This window comes from Boleophthalmus pectinirostris, unplaced genomic scaffold (genome assembly GCF_026225935.1).
Source record: "Boleophthalmus pectinirostris isolate CB_2022bp ecotype Guang Dong unplaced genomic scaffold, ASM2622593v1 HiC_scaffold_13, whole genome shotgun sequence".
NCBI lineage: Eukaryota > Metazoa > Chordata > Actinopteri > Gobiiformes > Gobiidae > Boleophthalmus > Boleophthalmus pectinirostris.
The window spans coordinates 9,835,008-9,857,807 of record NW_026571036.1 but is presented as its reverse complement, the minus strand read 5'-3'; the positions used below and the strand labels follow the sequence as shown (position 1 = coordinate 9,857,807).

General features: G+C 38.4%; 1 protein-coding gene across 2 annotated transcripts; it reads left to right on the top strand.

Moving 5' to 3' along the window:
- The first annotated feature begins 8 nt into the window (after positions 1-8).
- mia3 (MIA SH3 domain ER export factor 3) lies at positions 9-22,555 on the top strand. 2 transcript variants are annotated; one of them, XM_055149328.1, is made up of 25 exons: positions 9-1,148; positions 4,287-4,631; positions 5,431-5,561; positions 10,268-10,399; positions 11,104-11,125; positions 11,208-11,296; positions 11,366-11,443; positions 12,227-12,337; positions 12,415-12,486; positions 12,569-12,673; positions 13,099-13,221; positions 13,300-13,384; positions 13,903-13,955; positions 14,072-14,162; positions 14,236-14,374; positions 16,099-16,261; positions 17,335-17,370; positions 17,455-17,522; positions 18,313-18,398; positions 18,903-19,016; positions 19,340-19,402; positions 20,399-20,445; positions 20,516-20,557; positions 21,139-21,544; positions 21,626-22,555. In XM_055149328.1, exons 1-25 carry the CDS (start codon positions 152-154, stop codon positions 21,922-21,924), a joined length of 3,897 nt encoding a protein of 1,298 aa, XP_055005303.1. In that variant the 5' UTR covers positions 9-151; the 3' UTR covers positions 21,925-22,555. The 2 variants fall into 2 exon arrangements, with proteins under 2 accessions (XP_055005303.1, XP_055005304.1); XM_055149329.1 differs by lacking the exon at positions 20,516-20,557.
- Positions 22,556-22,800: the final 245 nt, after the last annotated feature.

Sequence of the window (22,800 nt, the reverse complement as noted above, 5' to 3'; positions counted from 1 at the left end):
CAGCGTGATTTAAATATTGTTACAAAAGATAAAGAAGGAAAAGCTGAAAAGAATTTACTTAGGAAAATCCAAGAAAATCTAGACCATATTAGACGATCTGTTTCAAAAAAGGAGGAACCCTGTGAGAGAGGAAACCGTGAGAAAAGAACCCATGAGAGAAGAACCTGCAAGAGAAAAACCAGCGAGCAAAGAACCCACAAGAGAGGAACCTGTGAGAGAAGAACCCGTGAGAGAAGAACCCGTGAGAGAAGAACCCGTGAGAGAAGAACCCGTGAGAGAAGAACCCGTGAGAGAAGAACCCGTGAGAGAAGAACCCGTGAGAGAAGAACCCGTGAGAGAAGAACCCGTGAGAGAAGAACCCGTGAGAGAAGAACCAGCAAACAAAGAACCAGCGAGAGAGGAACCAGTGAGAGAAGAACCCACAAGAGAAGAACCTACGATGGAGGAACCTGTGGAAGAGGAACCCATGGAAGAGGACACCACTGAGGAGATTGAGCCAGATCTTAAAGATGAGCAAACTGGATTACTTGAAGATGAAAATGCACTTTCTTTATCACAAATGGACACAGTTGACAATGCACAACCTATCGAATCACCAAACGTGCCTGAAATCCCCGCACCAGAGCCAGAAGATGGAAAAGCTGGTCCATTAACGCCAGCAGACGAAGATCAAGACACCCTTACGCCCGAAACAGTGCCTCTGGAGTCCACGCCTGAACCCGAACCAGTCTATAGTGAAGATGTGATGCGATTGCTCATTCTGAGAGACCACTTATCTCAGGAGAAAATGGAGCGCTGTCATAATTATTTGGGACTCAAGAATCTGTTCAAACTAGAAGCCATGCTCGAAGACTTGGAGACAGAGCTGCAATCAACGCGGCAGTCGCAAATAGGCAGCGTCCAGGAGATCGAAAACGCGTTGGAAAGGATATTGGAAGCCAGCGAAAACGCAATCCTGGATGAAGTGGAGAAGATTTTGGACAGTCGGGAGTCGAAATACAGCGACGGGGAGCACGTCGGGTCGAACATAGACGAGGAGACGGAGATTCTAGATGACTTCCAGGAGATCGCCTTCAGTTTGAGGCACAAGTACTCCACGGCTAGTGACAGTACACCTCTAGCGGAAGGGATGCAAGATGATGGACCAGGTGAGTTGAAATATTTTGGAAAACAATTGTAGAAATGCCTCTTTTCTTAAACTGTACTGACAAGTTTGTTAGCTGTACAAACATGTTCAGAAACACATAGTTTGACAGCCTTTTTTTCAGTTCTTTAGTGTTTAAAATGTAAACATTAATCGCGAATCTAATCACAACTGCAATGCTTGTCAGAAAAATCGCAATTAAGATATTTTTCCCAAATTGTTCAGCTATAGTAATAGTAATCCCTTGCACTGAAATGGAGCAAAGGAGAATTTTCAGCTAACAAAACAGACTCAGCAGTTTTAAAATCCGATCAGTAAAAATAATATTGTGAGATTTTCCATTTATGTCGGTACAGCCCAAAATCAGAGCAGCAGTCGCCTTGCAGGGAGTCACTAAATTGTTGAGCTGAATCGACAGAAAATTTGAAAATCTAACCATGAAACAATCATTGATCAATAAAAGACAAGTGGATTAACCAATACTCACAGAACACAAGAAAATGAATAACTCAAAATCCCAGTGAATAAAGTAGAAATATTGAAAGACCACATCACAAAATAGCCAATAATAAATCTTGAGTAGCTAGTAGTACAGTATTTTGGCAGTCCTTTTGAGAATGACTGTAAACGGTATGTGTAATTGAATCAAAAGTACAGGTATGATGTATCAGAGGTGGCCTAAATGTGAAAAGATCAGGTAACTGCAGCACTTGAAACCCAGCACCAGCGATTGGAGCCAGGGACATGGGACAGGCCACGTCGGCTTAACACAAGGACATGTTTACAACAAGGCTTTTAAAGGGCTACAAGTTCATGTACTTCGTGTATCTCTAAGACTGCAAGTTGCTTAGAATTATTGATGTGTTTGATTACATTATCACATTTTCAAGGCCAGGACTAATTCCTATTTAACTGAAAATGTTGAAATCATTAAATAAATCTAAAGCTAAGGTAATTTTTTAATACTGATACTTGCTCAAATTAGTATCTAGTTTTGATGATAGTTTTAGTATCAATTAGTCCTAAAATAGTCCTGTAATACTTCTTTCTTTTGACAACCCTAGGATTTCGAAATTATACCATTGTACTCATGAATAATTTTTTTTTTTGTGCACATAAAGCAGATGTCTCAGAGAAAAACAATCAGTAGTAATATAATGACTTTTTTTTTATTCCTCAACCCCCGTCCCATTACCCTCCTCCATTGTCCCCCAGTGAGGAAAAAAAAAAAAAAAACATTAATAAAATAAAATATCAAAAAATAAAATAAATAATAAGAATAAAGTAATACTTAAATTAAATAAAATAAATACATAAATAAATATAGGGAAAAAAGGGAAATACAATTTTTTGACAGAAATTTGGTTAATTACATGCCTATTACTATTGCAAATGTATAATTCTGAAGCCCAACTTTTTGCACTAATAAATGTACAGCGGTTTATGTTTCATAGGCATCCAACTGTACCTAGAGGCTTGCTCTATTTCTTATAATCATCTCTATAATAATTTTTGCAGCCGGCATTTTTGTTTTGTAAAGGTAGCTCACCGGAGGAAAAAGGTTGGAGACCCCTGATGTAGTGTATTAAAGAACTTATTTACATTTGTTGAAACTACAACTACAGAGTCCTCTTGCTATTACGATATATTTTAGTGGAGACTTTTTGATGTGTGTGAAATGCAGCGAACCAAAGCGTTTTAACAGGATGTCGCAGTAATAATTATTGTCCTTTGGCGTTGTCCGCACTACAGCTGCCACTGTGTACAAAGACAAAGCATGTTTCATAACTGTACTGCAAACTATATAATGAAGTATCCATCTTTTATTTGTACAGTATTAGTATGTACTTAGTTTAATAATGCGTGACGAATGTTATTCCATTGGTTCTCTTGGAAATGACGTCATGCAGTTTCTTTCAGTGTAAAAAAATTTAAAATGTAAGTCGTATTTTCAGCTACCACGTGAATCTTTTTAAAGAATAGTGGAGTTTAGGTTGTCAAAAGTCTCAAATCAGTTACTAATTGTTACTAAAAGTAGTATCGCTACTAAAAGTTAAACTTGAACTTAAACTTGAAGTATCTGTACAAAAAAATTACATAACAAGAACAATATAGATTTTTTTTTAGGATGGTCTAAATCAGAACTAATATAGGACAACATTGTAAAATAAAGATACTACTGTCAATTAGCTTTGTAAATTACATTGTATTGTTGTCTAAAACAGTGACTATCAAACTTTTAACACCAAGTACCACCAAAGAAAAGACATGGATTTCCGAGTACCGCCACATCTAAACCGGGTCTACTGTAACAGAACTATTCTAGGTCAAATGTAGGATTAAACCAGGTCTAAATGTGGACTACATCATTTCCACTGTAGTTCTAAGCAAGAAATGCGTGACGAATGTTATTCCATTGGTTCTCTTGGAAATGACGTCATGCAGTTTCTTTCAGTGTAAAAAAATGTAAAATGTAAGTCGTATTTTCAGCTACCACATGAATCTTTTAAAAGAATAGTGGACTTTAGGTTGTCAAAAGTCTCAAAAAACAGTTACTAATTGTTTCTTAAAGTAGTATCGCTACTAAAAGTTAAATTTGAACTTAAACTTGAAGTATCTGTACTAAAAAATTACATAACAAGAACAATATAGATTTTTTTTTAGGATGGTCTAAATCAGAATTAATATAGGACAACATTGTAAAATAAAGATACTACTGTCATTTAGCTTTGTAAATTACATTGTATTGTTGTCTAAAATAGTAGCTCCCAAAATTTTAACACCAAGTACCACCAAAGATCTAAACCGGGTCTACTGTAACAGGACAATTCTAGGTCGAATGTGGGATTAAACCAGGTCTAAAAGTGGACTACATCATTTCCACTGTAGTTCTAAGCAAGAAATGATCCAAAGGAGGACAAAAAGTGGATAAAATGAACTGTATAAATTAGGTAAACTCTCAAACTGAAGAGGTGACCAAGTACAAGAAGCGGCTGTGTACCATAGTTTGCGAAACATTGGTCTAAAAAGAGCATTTCTTATAATATTGTGGCTCATAGTATCGAAATTGTTTAATATTGTGGTATAAACAGCCCACATAATAATTCTGACTGCAATAACTTCATGTTTTTCCTACTTCCAGATGATCAAGAATTGAATGTCAACGAAAACGTGCCTATTATCAACAAAGCTACGGACAGTGTAAACTCCACAGAATCCGAGGAGGACCAGAACCTCACACTCACTCATCCGGAGAAGCTGGTCCCAGAAGCAGAGTCTAAAAAACCAGAGGAGATAGTTTTGGATCAAGTTCACGGCACAGTGCCAGATGTGAGCGTGGAGGAGGACGGAGGGCACTTTAACAGGAACCAAGAAGACAATCAGCAGAGTTTTGGCACAGCAGAGGAAATGGCCAAAGTCCCTCAGGCCACGCTGGAGAACCCTCTAGACATGGGGCTGGGGGTCGAGGTGGACAATTCACCTTCAGGTCAGTTCTACACCTTACTACCAACTCTCTGACACTGTACCTTTCGATTGTCTTTAAAAACGTGAAAAACAGAACTACTTTTTAAACTGTTTGCAGTGGTCCAAAGTTATTCCTCACTTGCATTCTGAACATCCTAATTATATCCCCTTTTTACAACTTTTAGAGAGGCTTTTTACCGTCACCATTATGCAAACAACAACAACTAGCATTCTAACACACACTTCCTAATTCTTGGACAGTTAACCACTTTCTAATTAGATGCAGATGGTTTGCAGCGGACCTGTTTTGACCTCAGGAATTGCTTGTGTGAGATAAATTTTGCTCAAAATACATAGAAATAAAATGAATACAGGGCCTTTAATAGCTATTTTGTTGGAACGTTCAGAATATGTTAACACAGATATTGCAAAAATATCAAAATTGCAGTTTTGGCCAAAGCAGTAACCAATGTACTAATCAGGATACTAAATATATGATAACAAGTTCAATCTGATAAAGATGTAATGTTTTTAAACGGTAAAATGTAAAAAAAAAAAGGCAGATCTGCTTCCTTTTCTCATATCATGCGACCCTAATTCACTGTGTTTGTATATTCACGTACAAGACTGCAGTACTAATATGATTACTTGCATTGTCTCCATGTAATCGCTTTCTTTCACTGTCTCTAACTCTTAAATAAAAAGAAATAGCAATCTTGGCCCTTGACCTTTTGAGAAATCTTGAGTATTAGATATTAAAGTGTTATTATAAAAGCTGTTAAGACTAAACCTCTCTATTTCCCTCTTATTCCATTTTTCAGGACCTTTGGACTCCCTGGAGCCCCCCACTGAGTTTCACGAGGACGAAGGGGGAGTGTTTTCTACAGCACTTGTTTACCTGGAGTGCGTCACTGCGATGGTCAAGAATAAAACTGCAGAGTGGGCTACTGTGGTGAGTTGAATGTCCACACCTGTTATTAAGGAAATTAGCTTGCAGCAGTCAAAAAAGTACAAGAATACACTTTAATATTACACAGAAGCTGCCTTCACGTTATAGGGAATTGTTTGTTTTATTGACCTTTATTTGGCGGTTCAAATCCTGCTCTTGACATAAAAAAACAGCATTGGTTGAGCGGGCAGATCCACTGACTCACAGGTTGGCAATGCGATTCTAGCTCCCACAGATGAATGCTGTCGTTGTGTCCTTGGGCAAGATGTTTAACCTACCTCGCTCCTAGTGTCTGTCTACGCTGGTGTGTGACTGTGTGTGTGAATGGGTGAGTGGTTCCTTGTTGTAAAGTGCTTTGAGACCCTTGAAGGTGGAAAAGCGCTCAAAATGTGACCATTTATTTAACCAGGATGGTCCCGCTGAGATTAAGAATGTTTTTTTTAGGGAGTCCTGCCCCCACAGGACCTATTGGACCCTATTGTCCATGTTTTTAGTGTCAGGGGAAACCGGAGCACCCTGAGGAACACAAGCACAGGGAGAACATACAGAATCCACACAGAAAGGCCACATACCGCCCCAGATTCGCCCCACCCTGCGTGAGTGTGTGGCACCAAATAGTACTTGCTTAGTATGACTCAGGTTATTATAATGATTGAGTGTTTTTGCCCAAATGAAACTCCCTTGAAACTGACCTGTGCCAGTGTGACACAACACATATTTATTTCATATTGCTCTATTTTCTGATCTATCTTATAATTCAGTTTCCTTACTAAAACATACCTGGAGTTGTGTTTTGTTTCATTCACACATGTTTAACACACAAACTCTGTATATTTAGGGTGAATTCTTCTCTCATACAGAAAACACTGTGCTCCACCTTGTGACCACTTGAATAATTTCAACCTTGGAATTGCTAGTCCCTACTAAACTAAATGTAAAGGCTATCTGTTAAATTGAAAACTACCACTTCATGACATCACAGTGAAACAGCATTCTGAACAGCCTAATAATGCAGGATTACTCAAACATGTATAAATGAAACAAAACACTTCATCTATGTTTTTGATGAGGTAACAACATTATAACGCAGCTTAAAGCTCATAAAACAGTATATTTTGCATAATATAGGACCTTTTAATGAGTCAAAATTGCTTAAAATGTGCAACAATACGTATTATGATGAGATTGTTCTAATTTAGAGTGATCAGATTTTCATAATTCAAAACTAGGACACACACGCATAAATAAAATAATAATCTGTCACTGCATTTTTTTTTTGCTTTATGGTCATTTGCAAACACACTTTTTATATTTTGGCTTAAACAAATTACAATTTATGCTCCTCTTTACTGTTGGCAAGAATCAGATTAGTCAAAAATTAGGAATGTAATGATATGTAAATCTCTCAGTACGATATTATCACGATATGCATCTCACTGTACAATATTTATTGCGATATTTTGGAAAGGCTGATTTTATTGTAGATAGGACACTTTTTTTGATTTTGGTGTGAATTATTTCTGCCATAATCCCAAGAATTAAAGTAAAAAACATATTTCTTCATGTTGTTTGCACTGAAATTAATCATGGGATATGTAGTTCCCTATGTTTATAAGTTATTGTTACTATAAAACCATGCATTTAATCGTGAGACTTTTGACAATATGATATCATGATATTTCGGTTATTGTTACATCCTTAACAAAAATCGTGATAGTCCTGTTTTAGATCTGATGTAGTCCTGGTTTAGTCTCAGTTTGGTCTTGATTTAGATCAAACTGGTCAAAAATAGGGACACTTCATGGATAAAACTGGGACAAATCGCTAGTTTTGGATAAATCTGCTGGGACAGGGGCCACAGGGCTCAAAACTAAAGCACGTAGATTCAGTAATGCTTTATTTTCCCACGTCCCCAAACGCCTCTGCGCTGCTCTTGTGTTCCGTGAACGCAGCTTCCTTGTTGACTGTCGCGGTGCTGGGCTGAAGTTCAGACTGACAGACCCGGGTCTGAGCTGGCTTTTCCTGCAAACCACTACGAACCGGCGGGCCTTACAACACCGGGGCATGCTTCTTATTTACTACAGACACACCGGGACGAATAGCAGCTCCGTTGAGACCACACGGACCACATTTGTCCCGTTTTGATCCCGTTGTAGCTTTTGGTTTAGCGCTCACTGTTTTTACTCTTTTTGACAGCTACCGCAATCGTTCAGGAAGCTTACAAACTCCCACTTGTTAATTATATCTTTCCAAAACCAGAAAACCTTCCTGTGTTTACTAATCCTTTACACCAGTGTTCATTTTTTTTAAGCGTAAACTTCCGTAGTAGCATAGCGGTCCCTGACGTTAGCATCCATCTGTCAGAGGAGCTAACACCTGAGCTAACGCTAATCTAGTTTGGAGGTTTTGGAGGAGACTTTGGGCATGGACCGAGACACCGTATCCCGTCCCGACCTCCAGCAGGATCATGTGTACGTGTTTTTCATCCAGTGGCTGCAGCGAGTAAGTAAACGGGAGAAAGCTTGCATGCAAATACAGCACAGTTATTATTGCAAAATGTGTTTCGATCGCTGCTACGGGGAGGCTGACGTGTTAAAACGACATGCGACCGGTGCTCAATAATATCAGGCGTGCAAACTTGCTTTGCATTGCTCAACAAGCTCGTGTCCGGAGAATTATGTAGTTTAAAGGTGGAATGAATGGACTATAGTCAGTTTATGGTGGTGGTGGTAGCAGTACTTCTTTTGTCTGAAGGAGGTCTGTAGTTAATCCCCTCTGGAAATGATGAGATTATTGGTTTATTTTCAAGGTTATCTACGTTTACAGTGAATTTAGGTTATATTTTTCTCTCAAATTGTACTATAGTGGCTCTGACTTGACTGGATGGTACTTACTATCACTGTGATGTTGGTCTATTTGTGTTGTATTGCTAAACCTAGGGATTTAATAGTAATGAGACACCTACTGCGTTTGTAGGGCAATGGACTGTTAGGCAACCAAAATGCATATTAGTTGATTTGGGATTTATTTAAGTTGGTGAGTAAGCGGGTTAGCTGAAGATTTGGTATTGTTTTGTTTTAGTATTATTATGGTGATTACTGTTATTATTAAGAAAAAAGGAAGATTCAGCTCATAATTTATAGTCTTTGTAAATTCATAGTACTTTTTTCTGCATCAATAGTTGTTTTTGCATGAACTCCCCTGTGGTGTGGAATTGTGAGTGTGGTTTGAGTCACATACATAGAGACGCGTAATAGTTTTGTGCTTTTCTTTTTAATCAACTAATACAGGGGTGTCAAACTCACATTCACAGAGGGCTGAAATGTTAAACTTTTTCTTATTAAAATAAATGTTTAATTATAGTTTTGCTTAAACATTGAAACCAGAACAAGCATAATATAAAATAATAACACAATTTTAAATAAATATTGTCTCTATAGTCTATCTGTAGCCGGCGGGCAGCTCTAATACATATTACATATGATCTCGTGGGCCAATATATAATTATGTTGTGGGCCAAATTTGGTCCCCAGTCCTGAGTTTGACATGTCTGAACTAATCAATCTGCAGGACATATCTTTCTTTAGTCCAAAGTGAATTTCTTTAGTCGACTACAGCCTAATGTTATGAAATGGTTTTGCCTGACAGGCTAAAGAAAGTTTTTCTTTATCAGCCACATTTTGGTAGTTTGGCTGATTCTGGTTGGTCAGCTCTTTTAACTGCTTCAGTTATATAATGTTGTGTATTTCTGTTTTATTTATTGATTGTAGCGTCTGTATTACTCACTTTCTAAATTACAGGCAACGGCATGATGCAGCAATATTTCCTGGGTGGTTGTTTTGAAATCAACAGTACTGTATTTATTAATATTTTACATTACATCACATCAGTATCCTGGATGCAGTATCTCATTTTACTCACTACTGTTAATTGTTTCTCACAGATTCACTAATTGCATATCATCATAAAAGAGTATGGGACATTAATATCAGAAGCTGTTTTTACATCCACACTGAAATTCTAATCATTATCTTGTTGCTCACACTTGTGCAGGTTTTGACAAGGAAATTTATGCCAAACTTGTGCAAACTAATCTGGCATAGACAAAAACGAAAGAGAAAATGTTAATGATTGATCGAGGTATTTTAAAATTCACCAGATGTTTTTAATGATCAAATTTCCCTTGTGCAAGTGAACACACCAAAAACCAGATCTTAATGGGTTATCTGATTATGTTTGTTATCTGATTTTTAATGACCATATAAATACTGGAGCACTTCCTGGATACCGGTCAGTGGTGTCTTTAGTTGTATTAGTCGAATAATAATTTTATTTCTATGATAAGAATTTATTTGAGATAAAAGAGAAAACAGATGTTGGGTAATATTTGTTGGTGAATAATGTGTTTTAATTAGCTTTTTCCCCCCCCAAATACTCTGTTTCTAATACTTTCCTTTATTTTTTATTGCATTAATTCAAATGTAATTGTCTTTAGAGTGCAGTTACTTGATTAAATACATTGACAGATCATAGATGTATAATACTTTTGAGAGCTTTTGCCTTGAACATGTTTGTAGTTGACCAAGAATTACATTACAGCCCCACTACTCTTTATCAAACAGAAATAAATATACTTTTTTCTACAATTCTGTACAATTTCTACGGATTTCTACAGTATACCCTATAACTGTGTGTGTCCTTGTGTGCAGATGATAGCTCTTCTGCCCGATGAGTGGAGACCAGGGGAGACGCTGCTGGGCTGTCCATGGGAGGCCGTGGTGGTCACCGCTGTGGTCGGGATCCTGACCTTCACCATGTTCTTCTGGAAGACCGTGTTGGCTGTAAGTGCACCAACACTGACTGAATACAGTGGTTTTGATCACATGCACAGCAAAATCTTATTATGATCAAATTTCTTGGCATTTACTATTATTTAAATCAGGTGGTTTTGGGGTTGTTTACATGTCATTTGAATAGTCCTTTGGGATAGAGAGACATTTGAAAACATAATGCAAATCTACAAATTAACTGGTTTGTTTGTTGTAGCTGTCAGATCTGTTCAAAATATGATTGAAGGAACAATTTTTTAAATTATTATATTATTATCGTGTATATATCCTTATTTTGTTGTAGTTTTAAACCTATATGATAACATTTGAGCTGTACTTGGCTGAATAATTAACATCTATGACTCATTATAGATACTAGTACTAACTACTTAAGTGTTTAATTCTGCTATTTATTTATTGCTGGTCACATTTTTACAATATCGGTCACTTAGAACAAAGGTTAAGAGGGATAATCCTACTTTAAGGTCATTGGGACAGTGGTATAAAGGCATTTCAATGTTATCGTTTAGCTCAATACATTTTTGTAGCGCTTCAAAATATGTTTGCAATAAAAAATCCCAGAAATTTTGATTACAAGTAATACTTTTTTTCAATGTTTTCAAAAAGTGACGGTGAAAGAAACTGGTATAATACTACAAATGAATAATGACTTGATTATAATATCTAATTTGTTGGCACTGATTTTCTTTTTTTAGGTCAAGAAAAGGGAGTATCTTGGTATGTATTTCCTCTTTCTACCAAGCCTTCTCATTCTAACAATAAATGCTAATTGCAGTTTGGTTTTCTTGCATGGAAAAAGTGGATCATAAAAAACTTGAGGAGCAAATGGAGTTGTTGAAAAAAGAAAAGAACGACGCCTTGGCTAAAATAACAGAACTACAGAAACAGGTAAGACCATTAGAATCAAGTCAATGTTTTTAATCTGGTTTTCTCAAATTTGTGCTCTCTTTTGTGAAGTCTGAACAACTAAAAGAAAACCAGAAAGAGTCTGCAGAATCGGCCACTACAGCTCTCAAGAAGATGCGGGCTCTAGAGGTAAAGCACTTAGATTTAGCTTAAACTATTTGTGTTTTAGCCACTTGATGTTGCATGAACTTGGACATACTTTGGTAGTGACTGCTTTTGTACTGTACTCACTATAGCAAACAGGGAAAGACACTAAATTAGTAAAATACTGTGATTAAACTGTAGTAGATTTGTTTAATTCACAAAATCAAGGTCAGACTATGGTAAAAAAAAAAAAAAAAAAAACTTATGCAACTTTTGATTCTTTATGGCACTTGTGTATGTTTTCAATCACTCAAACTTTATTTATAGAGTGCTTTTCATACAAAAAATGCAACATAACACACTTTTCAAGTAGGAATTTCACTACACTAAACTTACTGTGAGAAGAAATGACACATTTTAAAGATTTTTCACTATTATTGACACTGACTCAACAGCAGTGAAATCCTTGAGTGTTGTAAAGCAAAAGTCAATGAAGAGAAGTCAATTTGTTTTACTTTTTTGGAGAATAGAACAAATTGAAATGACTTTTGCTGTATAAAGAAGTGGACTAAAGAAGCGTAACCATTTCATTTTAATATACAGTCTACGCTTTTGCTTCTAAAATGATTATATTGTGACCTGAATAATTACAATTAATGATCATTTAACTGAGTGATCTCTATTTCTGAAGGTCCTCATTTACCTTATTTAGACCAGTCCAAGTCCCTGATTGCTTTAGTCTGGCTAGAATTTCTGTCCGAATTTAAAATGCCTTGTTGCCGATCCATTTTGAGCTTTTTCTTAATAATATTTATGTTCTACTGACAGAAAAGAGTAACAGAAGCTGAACGGCAAAATGAAGAAATGGCCCAGGAAAAGCAGACATATTTAAAACAACTAGAAGAGGAAAGGACGAGCTCTCTGAAAAACGAAACACGGGTAAGCTGATTGCAATATATTGTTTTATTACTACTACAAACCTTTATTAGATATTAACAAACTGCGACTTTACATAGCTCAAAAAATTAGAAAAATCCAATGAGAAGTTGCAGCAAAGCAGAAAAAATACCCAAGAAGCACTGGCAAAGGTAAGCCATTTTTTGGATGTGAATATATAAATGTGTTTTGTAATAAAATGTTTAATATAATGACATTTTATTATTGTTGCAGACTACTGTTCTCCTGGACGAGGCAAAGATCCGTGAAGATGCCAGAAATGCCCAACAGAAAAGTTTAGAGAAAAATTACACAGCCCTAAAAGAAGAGAATAAATCTGTAAGACTTTAATTTTGTTTTTAGAGGTCCTATATTACGCAAAAATTGATTCTTGTGAGTTGTAAGCCATGTTATAATGCTGTTAGTGCCTCAAAAACAAACCTGGAGCTGTGTTTTGTTTAATTCACACATGCATTATTAGTCCGTCTACATCTGCAAAGCTCAAAATACGTCATGAAGCTTCAGTTTTCAAGTTTTTAGTTTTTAGTATTTAGTAGAGATTGGAAATTCCAGGGCTGAAATAATCCAAATTATTGTAGTAATGGTGTATGGGGTTTAAAAACACAGCTCCAGGTATGTTTTTGATGAGGAAACCACATTATAACATCAGAAAATAGAGTAATATGGGCTCTTTTTAAATATATTTTTGTCGTGTTGTCCGTATATTCATTTTGTTTCATGAATGTGGCATTGTTCACTTGCAGCTTAAGGCGACGATTAAAAGCTGGGAGGACAAGCACACTGAACTCAGTGAGAAGATTAAAGTTTACCAGAAATCCCAAAAGGAGCTTGAAGACTCTTTGGTGCTTAAAGATCACAATATAGAGGTTGGTAACTACTACTACATCCCTGTACTTTTCTTGAAATAGTAGTTATATGTTTTTAAATAATGTTGTTGTTTGTAGGTTTTGTCGGACCTCCTGTCAGACTTGGACGCGTGCGATATACAGAAAGGAGATAAAGTTTGCGCGAATGGAGAATTATCTATTGGTAAGCACAATATTTGTAATTAATAATGTTTTCGAGTTATTATTAGGGCTGTAGTTCTTCAGTTGTTCAATTGATTCATCGGTGAATGGAATCTTAAGCCCTATTTGTATGGGATAAGCACAACCCAGGGACGGCTGGTAATTTGCAAATTACGGCCACACCTCTGTGTTACTCACCACACTTTCACACGGGATAAGCAAAGTCCGTAAATGACTTTATTTTACAAACACTGACTGAGATTGAAACTATTTGCAGCAAGACAGCGGCTCTTTCTACAAGAGACATGCACAGTAGAGTGCGAAGTGACAGTGGTACAAGAGTAACAGTAGTACTAGATACTTACACACGAACCTAGAGCGGCCTCTCGCGGCTGTCAGTGTGAAAATTTTAATATATAAGTTGCACCGGAGTATAAATTGCAGGACCACCCAAACCATGAAAAAAAAAGTGTGACTTATAGTCTGAAAATACGGTATACAAGAATAAAACTACATGTGTTTATTTTTACATTGTCACAGATAAGACAACAGCCATAAAGAACAGAATAAAGCAGATGATGGATGTTTCAAGGGTAAGTCACCAACATTATAAAAATTATATAAACATGCTCATTTAGTTAATCTTGATTCTGATGGTCAAAATATTTGTATAGCGATTTGTTTAACTTAAAATCCTGTGTATATTTAGGTCCAGACCACTCTCACAGTTGTAGAAGAGGAACGAGACAGATTCATGTCCAAACTACTCACTGAAGAAAAGGCCAGAAAATCATTAGAAGGTTCGTTTAGATGTTTGATTTCAAAAGTTTTTAAAATGGATATGTCGCAATAACTGGAACATGTGGTGAACAGAGCAACACCGGGAGCTGGAGTACGCCATAGCCACCCTCAAAAGTGAGAAGAGCCTCGTGGAAAACCAGTACAAGGTTCTTCAACAGAAGAATGAAATCATAGTGGAGATGTACCAGCAGAAGGAGAGCGCTCTGCAACAGTAAGAAACACATGCAGTTCTTTTACGATATTTTACGAAGAAATGTGTGAAACCTAAACTTTGTAAATCTGAGGCAAAAGTGATATTTCGTTCTAAATGAGAATATAAAAATGTTATTTGGAAGAAACGTGTTACAGTTAAGAGTGTGTAATTTGATTGTCCCAAATCTGGACGATGTTTCCAGACTCTCCTGCAGACCTCTTCCCTTCAAACAGAAAGTAGGAAATTAATAATCACATTTTATCATGCTCTGAAAACTAAAAAATTCAACAAAGTGAATTTTAAATGGGGCGTCAAACTCTCACATTTTCATTTACTATTCTCTTGGCATTAAACTCCCACCTAGTTTTTATACATTACTACATACATTACTTACTTGCTGTCCATTTGAGTCTAGTCAACGTGAACAACAAATAGTTTATTTCACAATAACAAGTTCTGAAGTGCGATTCATAGCCAAAGAAATCTAAACGATAAGTGATAATACTGAAACAAATTTATGCCACCGACATCATCGCCCAAGTGAAGATTTAAACCACAAAAACTATTCTAAATCCACATTGTTAAAAAACATAAGCTGCAATAAATGAAGAGCAGAATGAAACACTTTCTTACATACCGTAGTTTGCATCTTTTAATGAGTCAAGTTATTCATTGTTCAACTCTTATAATATAACCAAAAAATAACAAAAAATCTGAGTAGTGTAAAGACAGCGTACACACGACCGTATTCACCTTTTCCCCTCTGGAGGGTGGTTTCAGATTTTTGCGTTTTTAAGCCCCAAAAACATCATCACCGTCTAAATGAAAGCACTTCCGATGAAATATTTAGTTGTTTTTACCCGCAAGCGTTCTCGTGTTAGACACAGCGAAATTCAGGCACCCCAAAAAAGTAAGTTGGACGAGGAAAAACAGAGTTGAAAGGTTTATTTAAATGGTCAAAACCTATTTCTGTTTCAATCATGACTGGTGTTCATCAGGGCTAAGTTAAAAATTAAAGCATGGGCGTGGCCTTTTAAAATACACACCAACCAACAGTAAGGACAGATGTTAATTAGAGATAGACATGGCAAAAAAAAGATAATATTAATACTTCTGAAAAAAATGTTAACAGCACAAATAATGAAAAAAGTTAAATTTATAAAGAACAAAATAAATCAAAGTCCTCATTCAGACCAGGAAGTTCACATGCTCATAATTTATGAATCCAGAAGGTTTCTCTTTGATTCAAGTCTTGAAGTCTATCTCGACCTCTTGCCAGTGTTTTCACAGGTTCAATACCTTAAATGTGAAGGTATTTTCACAAAAATGTCAAGCCATTGTAGAGTCCTAGTTCTTTACTCTGATTACATTGTGCTCACCTAAGCAATCTTTCATGCGCCTTTTAGTGCAGCCAATATAGAAAAAACATAATTTGATATAGTATTTATCATGGATACTTTCACTCAAGTGGCCTGGATGTCTGTTATATTCTAAACGTATTCTACTTTCTGTTTGTAAGCTGATACTACAAGAAAAAAGACTCTGCTACGGTAGATCATAAAGTCTAAGCGGTTTAGTAGCAACTATTTTGAAATGGTGCTGCAGCAGTTTTGTAAGAGCGTTTACACTGACAGGATACCACTAATATGATATGAGGCTTTAAAAACGAGGCTTAATTTGGACATATTGGGAGCACGCGGCCAGTTGATCAAAGACGCGTGTGTGTGTGTTTGCGTTCCCAGGAGACTGACTAAAGAGGAGATGGATCGGCGCAGTAAGGAGAGCATGCTGACGGAGGTGGGAGGGAAGGCCACCGAGGCAGAAGAGCAGGTCCGAGTGCTCCGACAGCGCATCAATGAGATGGAGGAGCAGATGAAGAAAACAGAAGAGATGTACAAGGAGCAGGTACTAAACAATGCGGAAAGGAAAGGAGCTCTACCAGATTTTTACAGTCTTAAAAACATGTGGATCAGGACGAATTTTTCTGTCCAAGCCTGGCCTGTGTCCGACAGAGCAGTGATCAAATCCAACCTGAGCCCGATAAGCATTAAGATATTTGTGTCCAAACTCGACACAATTAAAATCACATTATTTTCATAGGCCGACTAATGACACACGTAGGATATTGTCTGTGTTCCTCTAACGGACACAGAGACTCAAAATACAAACTCGGGATAGAGCGAAAATAATGAGAAGACTTTATCACTCACCTCTCGTAAAGATGGAAATTTAAAGTGCAGCATCTCATCCATATTATCCATAGAAATTGTCCTCTGCAAATAATGACATTTAGTCCACAAAACCGCGCTATTAATCCAGTTTGAAGCTTTTAAAGTGAAAAGGCGAGTAGTTCCACATGTGTGTTTACATCCACACAGCGCACGGATCGAAGTGAAGCTGCAAATTTGCGATAGTAACTCTTCTCCCTTTTTACTTTATTGCCAATCTTTTATTCTTTAAAAATCATGTATCTGTAATATTGCACCACATTTCACAAATAATAACACAGTTTTGACTTGTATCTAAACTAGAAGTGCAGAGCTCTGATCTTTTGAACACTTAAGAGTTTCAATGCGAGTTGTTTTAAATGCTGATGTGTCCGAGTCCGACCTGAGCCCGTTGGACTTCGGTTGGGTTTCCATGCTCTAGGTCCAACTTTATTCCTCACTGGCCTAAAGCATTCCGGGCATCCTAATTATTTACTGTGATGAGTTTATAATCTCTCTATACAACTGTCAGGGAACAAAGCAGAGTTTTGCTTTCACGATAATGCAAGACTAATGTCAACTAGCATTCTAATAGTGCACTTCCTGGTTCACAGATGATGAGAATGCCGTATAAATAGATATAGACAGTGCAAAATTCCAATGTGTCTGTACTGGAGCAAAACTAATATTGCTTTATTGCATGAAAAACTGTACAGTCCCTTTAAGACAAACATAAACAATAGATTTGACACATTTGTTTCTGTTTTGTAGATAAAAGAACAGGAAAACAAGACTCACTCAAACTGGGTAAGTGTCTTGATAAAAAAAAAAAAAAGAAAAAAGCACAAATTTAAATAACACAATTTGAATTACTTTTTGTTTTTTTGGTAGATAACTGCAAGAAATGCTGAACGGGCTCTCAACCAGGAGAAGGTGGAAGCATCAAAACTACGAGAAAAGTGAGTGGGACATAATTCTATCCAATAAATTAGGGCAAAAGTAGTTTCCAGTTTTATCAATATTTGTCAGAATAGTTGGGACAATGTTGTAGTTTACAGTTCCCTTTGTTAACAGAAGTTTTATTAGGAGTTTGGGCATGTTCAAATGAATAGTAGTGTATATATATGCTCTATGTATTTTTATAGTGGTGGGTCCGACACATATTTTATTGTTAGATTTGTTTACTTTGCCTAAAAAGTAAAACTGAAAGATTTGGAGAGGGGGAAATCTGTCCTTCTGATAAGCATTACGATTAGATTTGCTAATTATAGGGTTCTGTTCAAAGTTCACATTTTCAGCTTTCACCAGAGGAATTGGCAAAAAGACTGAAATAAGAACTGTAAAATCTAACACAATAATCACATTTGAGAACATGTTTGTACAGATCTAAACTACAGTGTTATCAGTTTTTACGTAGAATAAGACAGGAGATTTTGTTTGTGGAGGAAATAATGATACTTCAAAAATTTTACAGTTTTGCATAAACTATCAATAACATTTTTTTTTTCTGAATAAATGCATAGTGTAACAAAAAAATCATCTTTTCAATAAACATGATTTCAATATTGATCAAAATAATCATAATCATGATTTTTTCCATAATCGATTGCTGTGGGCAGGGTTGCCTCTCAAAGCTGATCTGTAACTTTGCATAGTGCTGTCACCTACTGGATGGATAAATATAGATTGATCATGCGGCATTTTAATTATACTTTATGTAAATGCTAAACCTTTATTTTTTCCTTTTAGATTGACACTACTCACAACACAGCTGAACGAAAAGCGCGCCCCTCTCTTCAGACCAAACTCGGGGCAGTTCGCTGGACCTCGTCAGGGTAAGAACTTTTATTACTCTATTTTCTGATCGATTTATAATACAGTTTCCTCATCACAAACAGACCTGGAGGTGTGTTTTTGTTTCATTCACACATGTTTAACACACAAACCCTGCGTATTTAGGCAGACTTCCACCTTCTGATATCATGTGGTAATACAAGAAGTGCTCCCCTAAACTCCATACACCTTCACTGGAATCATTTGGATCATTTTAGCCCTGGAATTGCCAATCTCTACTGAACTAAAGGTAAAAGGAGCTGTTAACTTGAAAACTATGACTACATGATATCATAAGGTGGTGTTTGATGAGGTAACTGCATTATAACATGGCTCAAAGCGTAAAATTTGGGTGATATTGGACCTTAAACGAAATTATTCCAGCATTATGTTTCTTTTCAAATGGTTTGCTCCCGGTAAAGCCCACACCGAGGACCTCCTTTGGCATGTTAAGTGCGAACTGCTTTGTGTGCTTTGTGTAAACTGGCTGGTTCTGGTTACGACAGGTGATTCCTACGGACCGTCTCCTGTGAGTGGGGGAGCACCGTCTCCTCCGATCATGATCGAGGGACCCAGGCGCCCTCCCTCCGCCCCGGTGGGTCGCAAAATAGACCAGTATGGTGAGTTCCGGGTCTTTCTTCACTGGCTGCTGGACCTCCTCCCTGATCCTCCCTGATCCAAGTCACTTCCTCTACTTCTTTAATTTCCTCTTGCATCCCTCTTTTCACTTCTTCTTCTTTTCAGATTTTTGTTTTAAGTTACGTCATGTTTTGTTGTAGCATCGCAGCCCGTCTTCACTGTATGTTCTCTTCTTCCTATGTTGTTCCTCTGTCCCTTTTTCTCTTTCACGGGTTGACACTATAATCTGTGGTTCCATTACAAAAAAAAAAAGACTATTGTTACATTTACTTTAGCATAATACGGTGTTTTTTGTGGTGTACAGGCCCCAGACCTCCGTCAGATCCACACGGACGTTACGCTGACAACAAGCACATGTCTGGAATGGGTATGTCACTTCATATTTTTTGTTTTGAGTTTAAAGGGGGGGTATTATGCTAAATTGACTTTTTGGAGCTTTTTACTGTGTTATAATGTTCTCTCATCAAAAACAAGCCTTAAGAGTTTTTATGTAGCTTATGTCACTTCAGAAACCTGATGTGATGTGCAGTGGTGTAGTCGGGATTTTTAAAAATGTTTTAAACAAGGACTGAACCAGGTCTAAATCAGGACTAAACCAGGTCTAAATTAGGGCTGAACCAGGATTGAACCAGGACTGAACCAGGACTGAACCAGGTCTAAACCAGGACTAAACCAGGACTAAACCAGGACTAAACCGGGTCTAAATTAGGACTAAACTAGGTCTAAATCAGGACTAAATCAGGAGTAAACTAGGACTAATCTTGGACTTGAGAGAGGGAGAACCCTGAGACCGTGGTGCAGAGTATCCGCAAAGCCGCGACTGGGCAATGGCTGCAGAGCTCTGCACCGGTCCTTTCGCCTGCAGTCACCCGACGGTCTATGCGGGTGCACCTCAGGGCCTCTCCCGACACTCAGTCCTGGTTCAGTCTTGGTTCAATCCTGGTCCCTCATGTCTCAGGTCACTATAGGACAGTAGTGCAGATATCATGAGCCTGTGCAGTTTGTTTTCACCATTGTCAGTAGCTCCAGTTTGACATTTAAGATGTAGCTATTTTATATTTGTTATTTTTTTCTCTCACGTCGGGAGAAGTGGGTGGATGACGTACCCCTGCATACCACGCCCACTACACCCCACACAGTAGTTTCATGGTGTTTTAAATATGTTATGTGTTAAATAATACCTCGTCTTTTAAACGATAAATACATATTCAGCTTTACTAGTACTCACCAAAATCATTTAGGCAAAACTGTAAAAGAAAATGTGAATCTGTATTACATGGTTACAGGAAATAACTTGGATGTTTTCTTATTTTAATCAGCAGTGCTTTTTAAATAAACCTTTTGTTGTCTGTTTTTCTTCTAGAGATGATGGGTCCTCGTAACTCCTCTCCTGCCAACGTGGACGCCCCTGTAAGTGCAGTGCTCCTCTTGTTCTTTAGCTCTTCTCTTCCTCTTCATTCACGTGTGTGTCCCTGCTCAGATAAAGGCTGAAGGGCCGGTTTCCTCTGAGAACCCAGAGCCTGTGAGTACTGCACGGCCTGAGTGAGCTGTGCACCAGGGCCCGCACTGGTGACCCCTGGTGGACAGAGTTGTCACTGCACAGTAACAGAATTGGGACTCTGGGACATTTCGCTTCACTTGATTTTGACTTAATGTTGGTTTGGAGTGTGGACAGGTCTCACTTATGGCACAACAGGGTTCAGATCTGCACTGTACTTCCTCAAAAGACAGAACTATTGTTACTTTTCATATTCACATCACGTTTGATCAGAATTATAAACGATTTCCCCTAAAACCTCTAGGTTTTATTGTGGTTCAACCGTGGTGTTGGTGGTTCATTCACAAACCACAGGCTTGGTGGTTCAAACCCTCCAAGTACTTCCTGTTTGAGAAAGTATAGTCATTTAACCCAATCAGAAAGTTTTGTGTGTTGGTCTTAACAGTGTGATTGTGCTGGTTCAGAATCACCTCGGGTCTGATACAGATGTGCAGATGTTGGTTTGGTCTGAATTGTTTGGTGTTGGTGTTTTTGTGCATGTGTCTCCTGAAACAGACTGTGCTCTTCAGTTTTGTTTTGTGAATCTGACACATGTTTGTGTTCAGGGCCTCGGCTCGTTCATCGCGTCTCCCATCAGAGACTCTCCAGGCCTCGTCCCAGGGCCTCCTCCTGGACCTGGGCCCCATGACCCCCTCCTCCCTCCAGGCCCTCCGGGTCCTCCAGGACGCCTGCCTCCTCCTGGAGCATACAGACCTATGCGTCCTGGGCCGTACCCCCCACCTGGGCCGGGCATGTACCCTCCCCATGGGCCGGGCATGCCACCTCCTCCCCACGGGCCTCCACTGCCAGCCAATGGACACCCAGGAATGCCAATGGGTGACTTTGGACCCCGTCCCTCTAATGGACATGCTTTTCAGCCCAGACCTGGTCCTGTCCACATGGACATGCGGGGCCCTCCTCCACCACACCTCCGTCCTCCTCCACACTACGGCCCTCTGCCTCCTCCACATGGTACGAGTCACACTGGACTCTTATTCAGTTTTCACATTTCCTAAATCGCATTAACTTTTTTGTTTGGTTTCTCTTGTGCAGTTCTACGAGGGCCCATGGGACCTCATCCACCCATCCACCCCGACATGCGCTACCCAGGGCCCCGGGCCAGCCCCCCCATGGACCTGCCCCCAGGAGCGCTCCCTCCAGGTGCCCATCCCCCTGGACCTCCTCCTCCAGGTGCTCTTCCTCCTGGAGTCCCTCCTCCAGGCTCCCACCCGCCGCACAGTGGCCCCCACAGGCAGCCCCCTCCTGAGTCCCTCCAAAACCCCGGTGCTCACAGTAAACCAGGACCAGAGAGTCCTGCGGATGCTCCGGGTGCAGATGGGATCGAGCCTTGACCTCACAGCCGGTCTGGCCCAGGACTGAATTCCCCTGAGCCCAAACCAAACAGCACATGTCAGTGTCACAGCCACAGGGTCAGACCCCAGAGCTCCTCTTCATCACACAGAGCCTCTCCTCTTCACACTGAGCCTGGTCAGAGCCACAGCAGAGCCACTGAGGGGCAGTGTTGTTCCCATGTGCACTAATAAACCTCTTCTGCTGTGTCTCTGCTAAAATCATTGTTTGACCTTCATTGGGCGACTCCCCTTTTATTTGCACCCGTCTTTAAAACCGTGCACATGAATTGACTGTACAATAATTTCACCGTTTGCGTTTGGACCTTGGCAGGATTAAGTCTGAAATAAAAGAGGGAACCCGCAGCTTCATGTGCAATAACCACTCATACACATTATTCTCATTTTATCTTTTAAATTGTATAGAACGTTAATTTTTAAGGGGCAGTTTTAATGTCATTTCCTGTGGAAATTATTTTTAAAGGGGATTTAGCTTGGAGCATTTCAGGAAAACCATACTTTCCAAACTTTGTTGCTTGAGAATGGACTGTAAACAAATGTGCAAATCGATGGCCAGATGTATAACTTATTTTACTATGTTGGTAGAAGTTTTAATAATAAAGAATGTAAAAGATCTCTGTCCCAACACATTTGTTATTCCTGAGTAAGACCAATGGTTTATTTGGATATTCGATGGTGCTCTGATTTTTCCAGTCTAAAAATTAACTAGTTTTGGATTTCACTTTAACAATTAGTGTCCTGAAGCTGTTTCTTACTCACCTTAAACATTCTGAGCATCCTAATTATTCAGTGATGAGTGTAGAAGCACTTTACACAACTCAGTAAAGCCAACAACTAGTATCCTAATGTGCACTTCCT

Coding starts and splice junctions, on each gene's coding strand:
- mia3 (XM_055149328.1), top strand. CDS start 152: ATGAGAGAAGAACCTGCAAGAGAAAAACCAGCGAGCAAAGAACCCACA. Junction 13,385..13,902: donor GAATGGAGAATTATCTATTG/GTAAGCACAATA, acceptor ACATTGTCACAG/ATAAGACAACAGCCATAAAG. Junction 18,399..18,902: donor GTTCGCTGGACCTCGTCAGG/GTAAGAACTTTT, acceptor TGGTTACGACAG/GTGATTCCTACGGACCGTCT.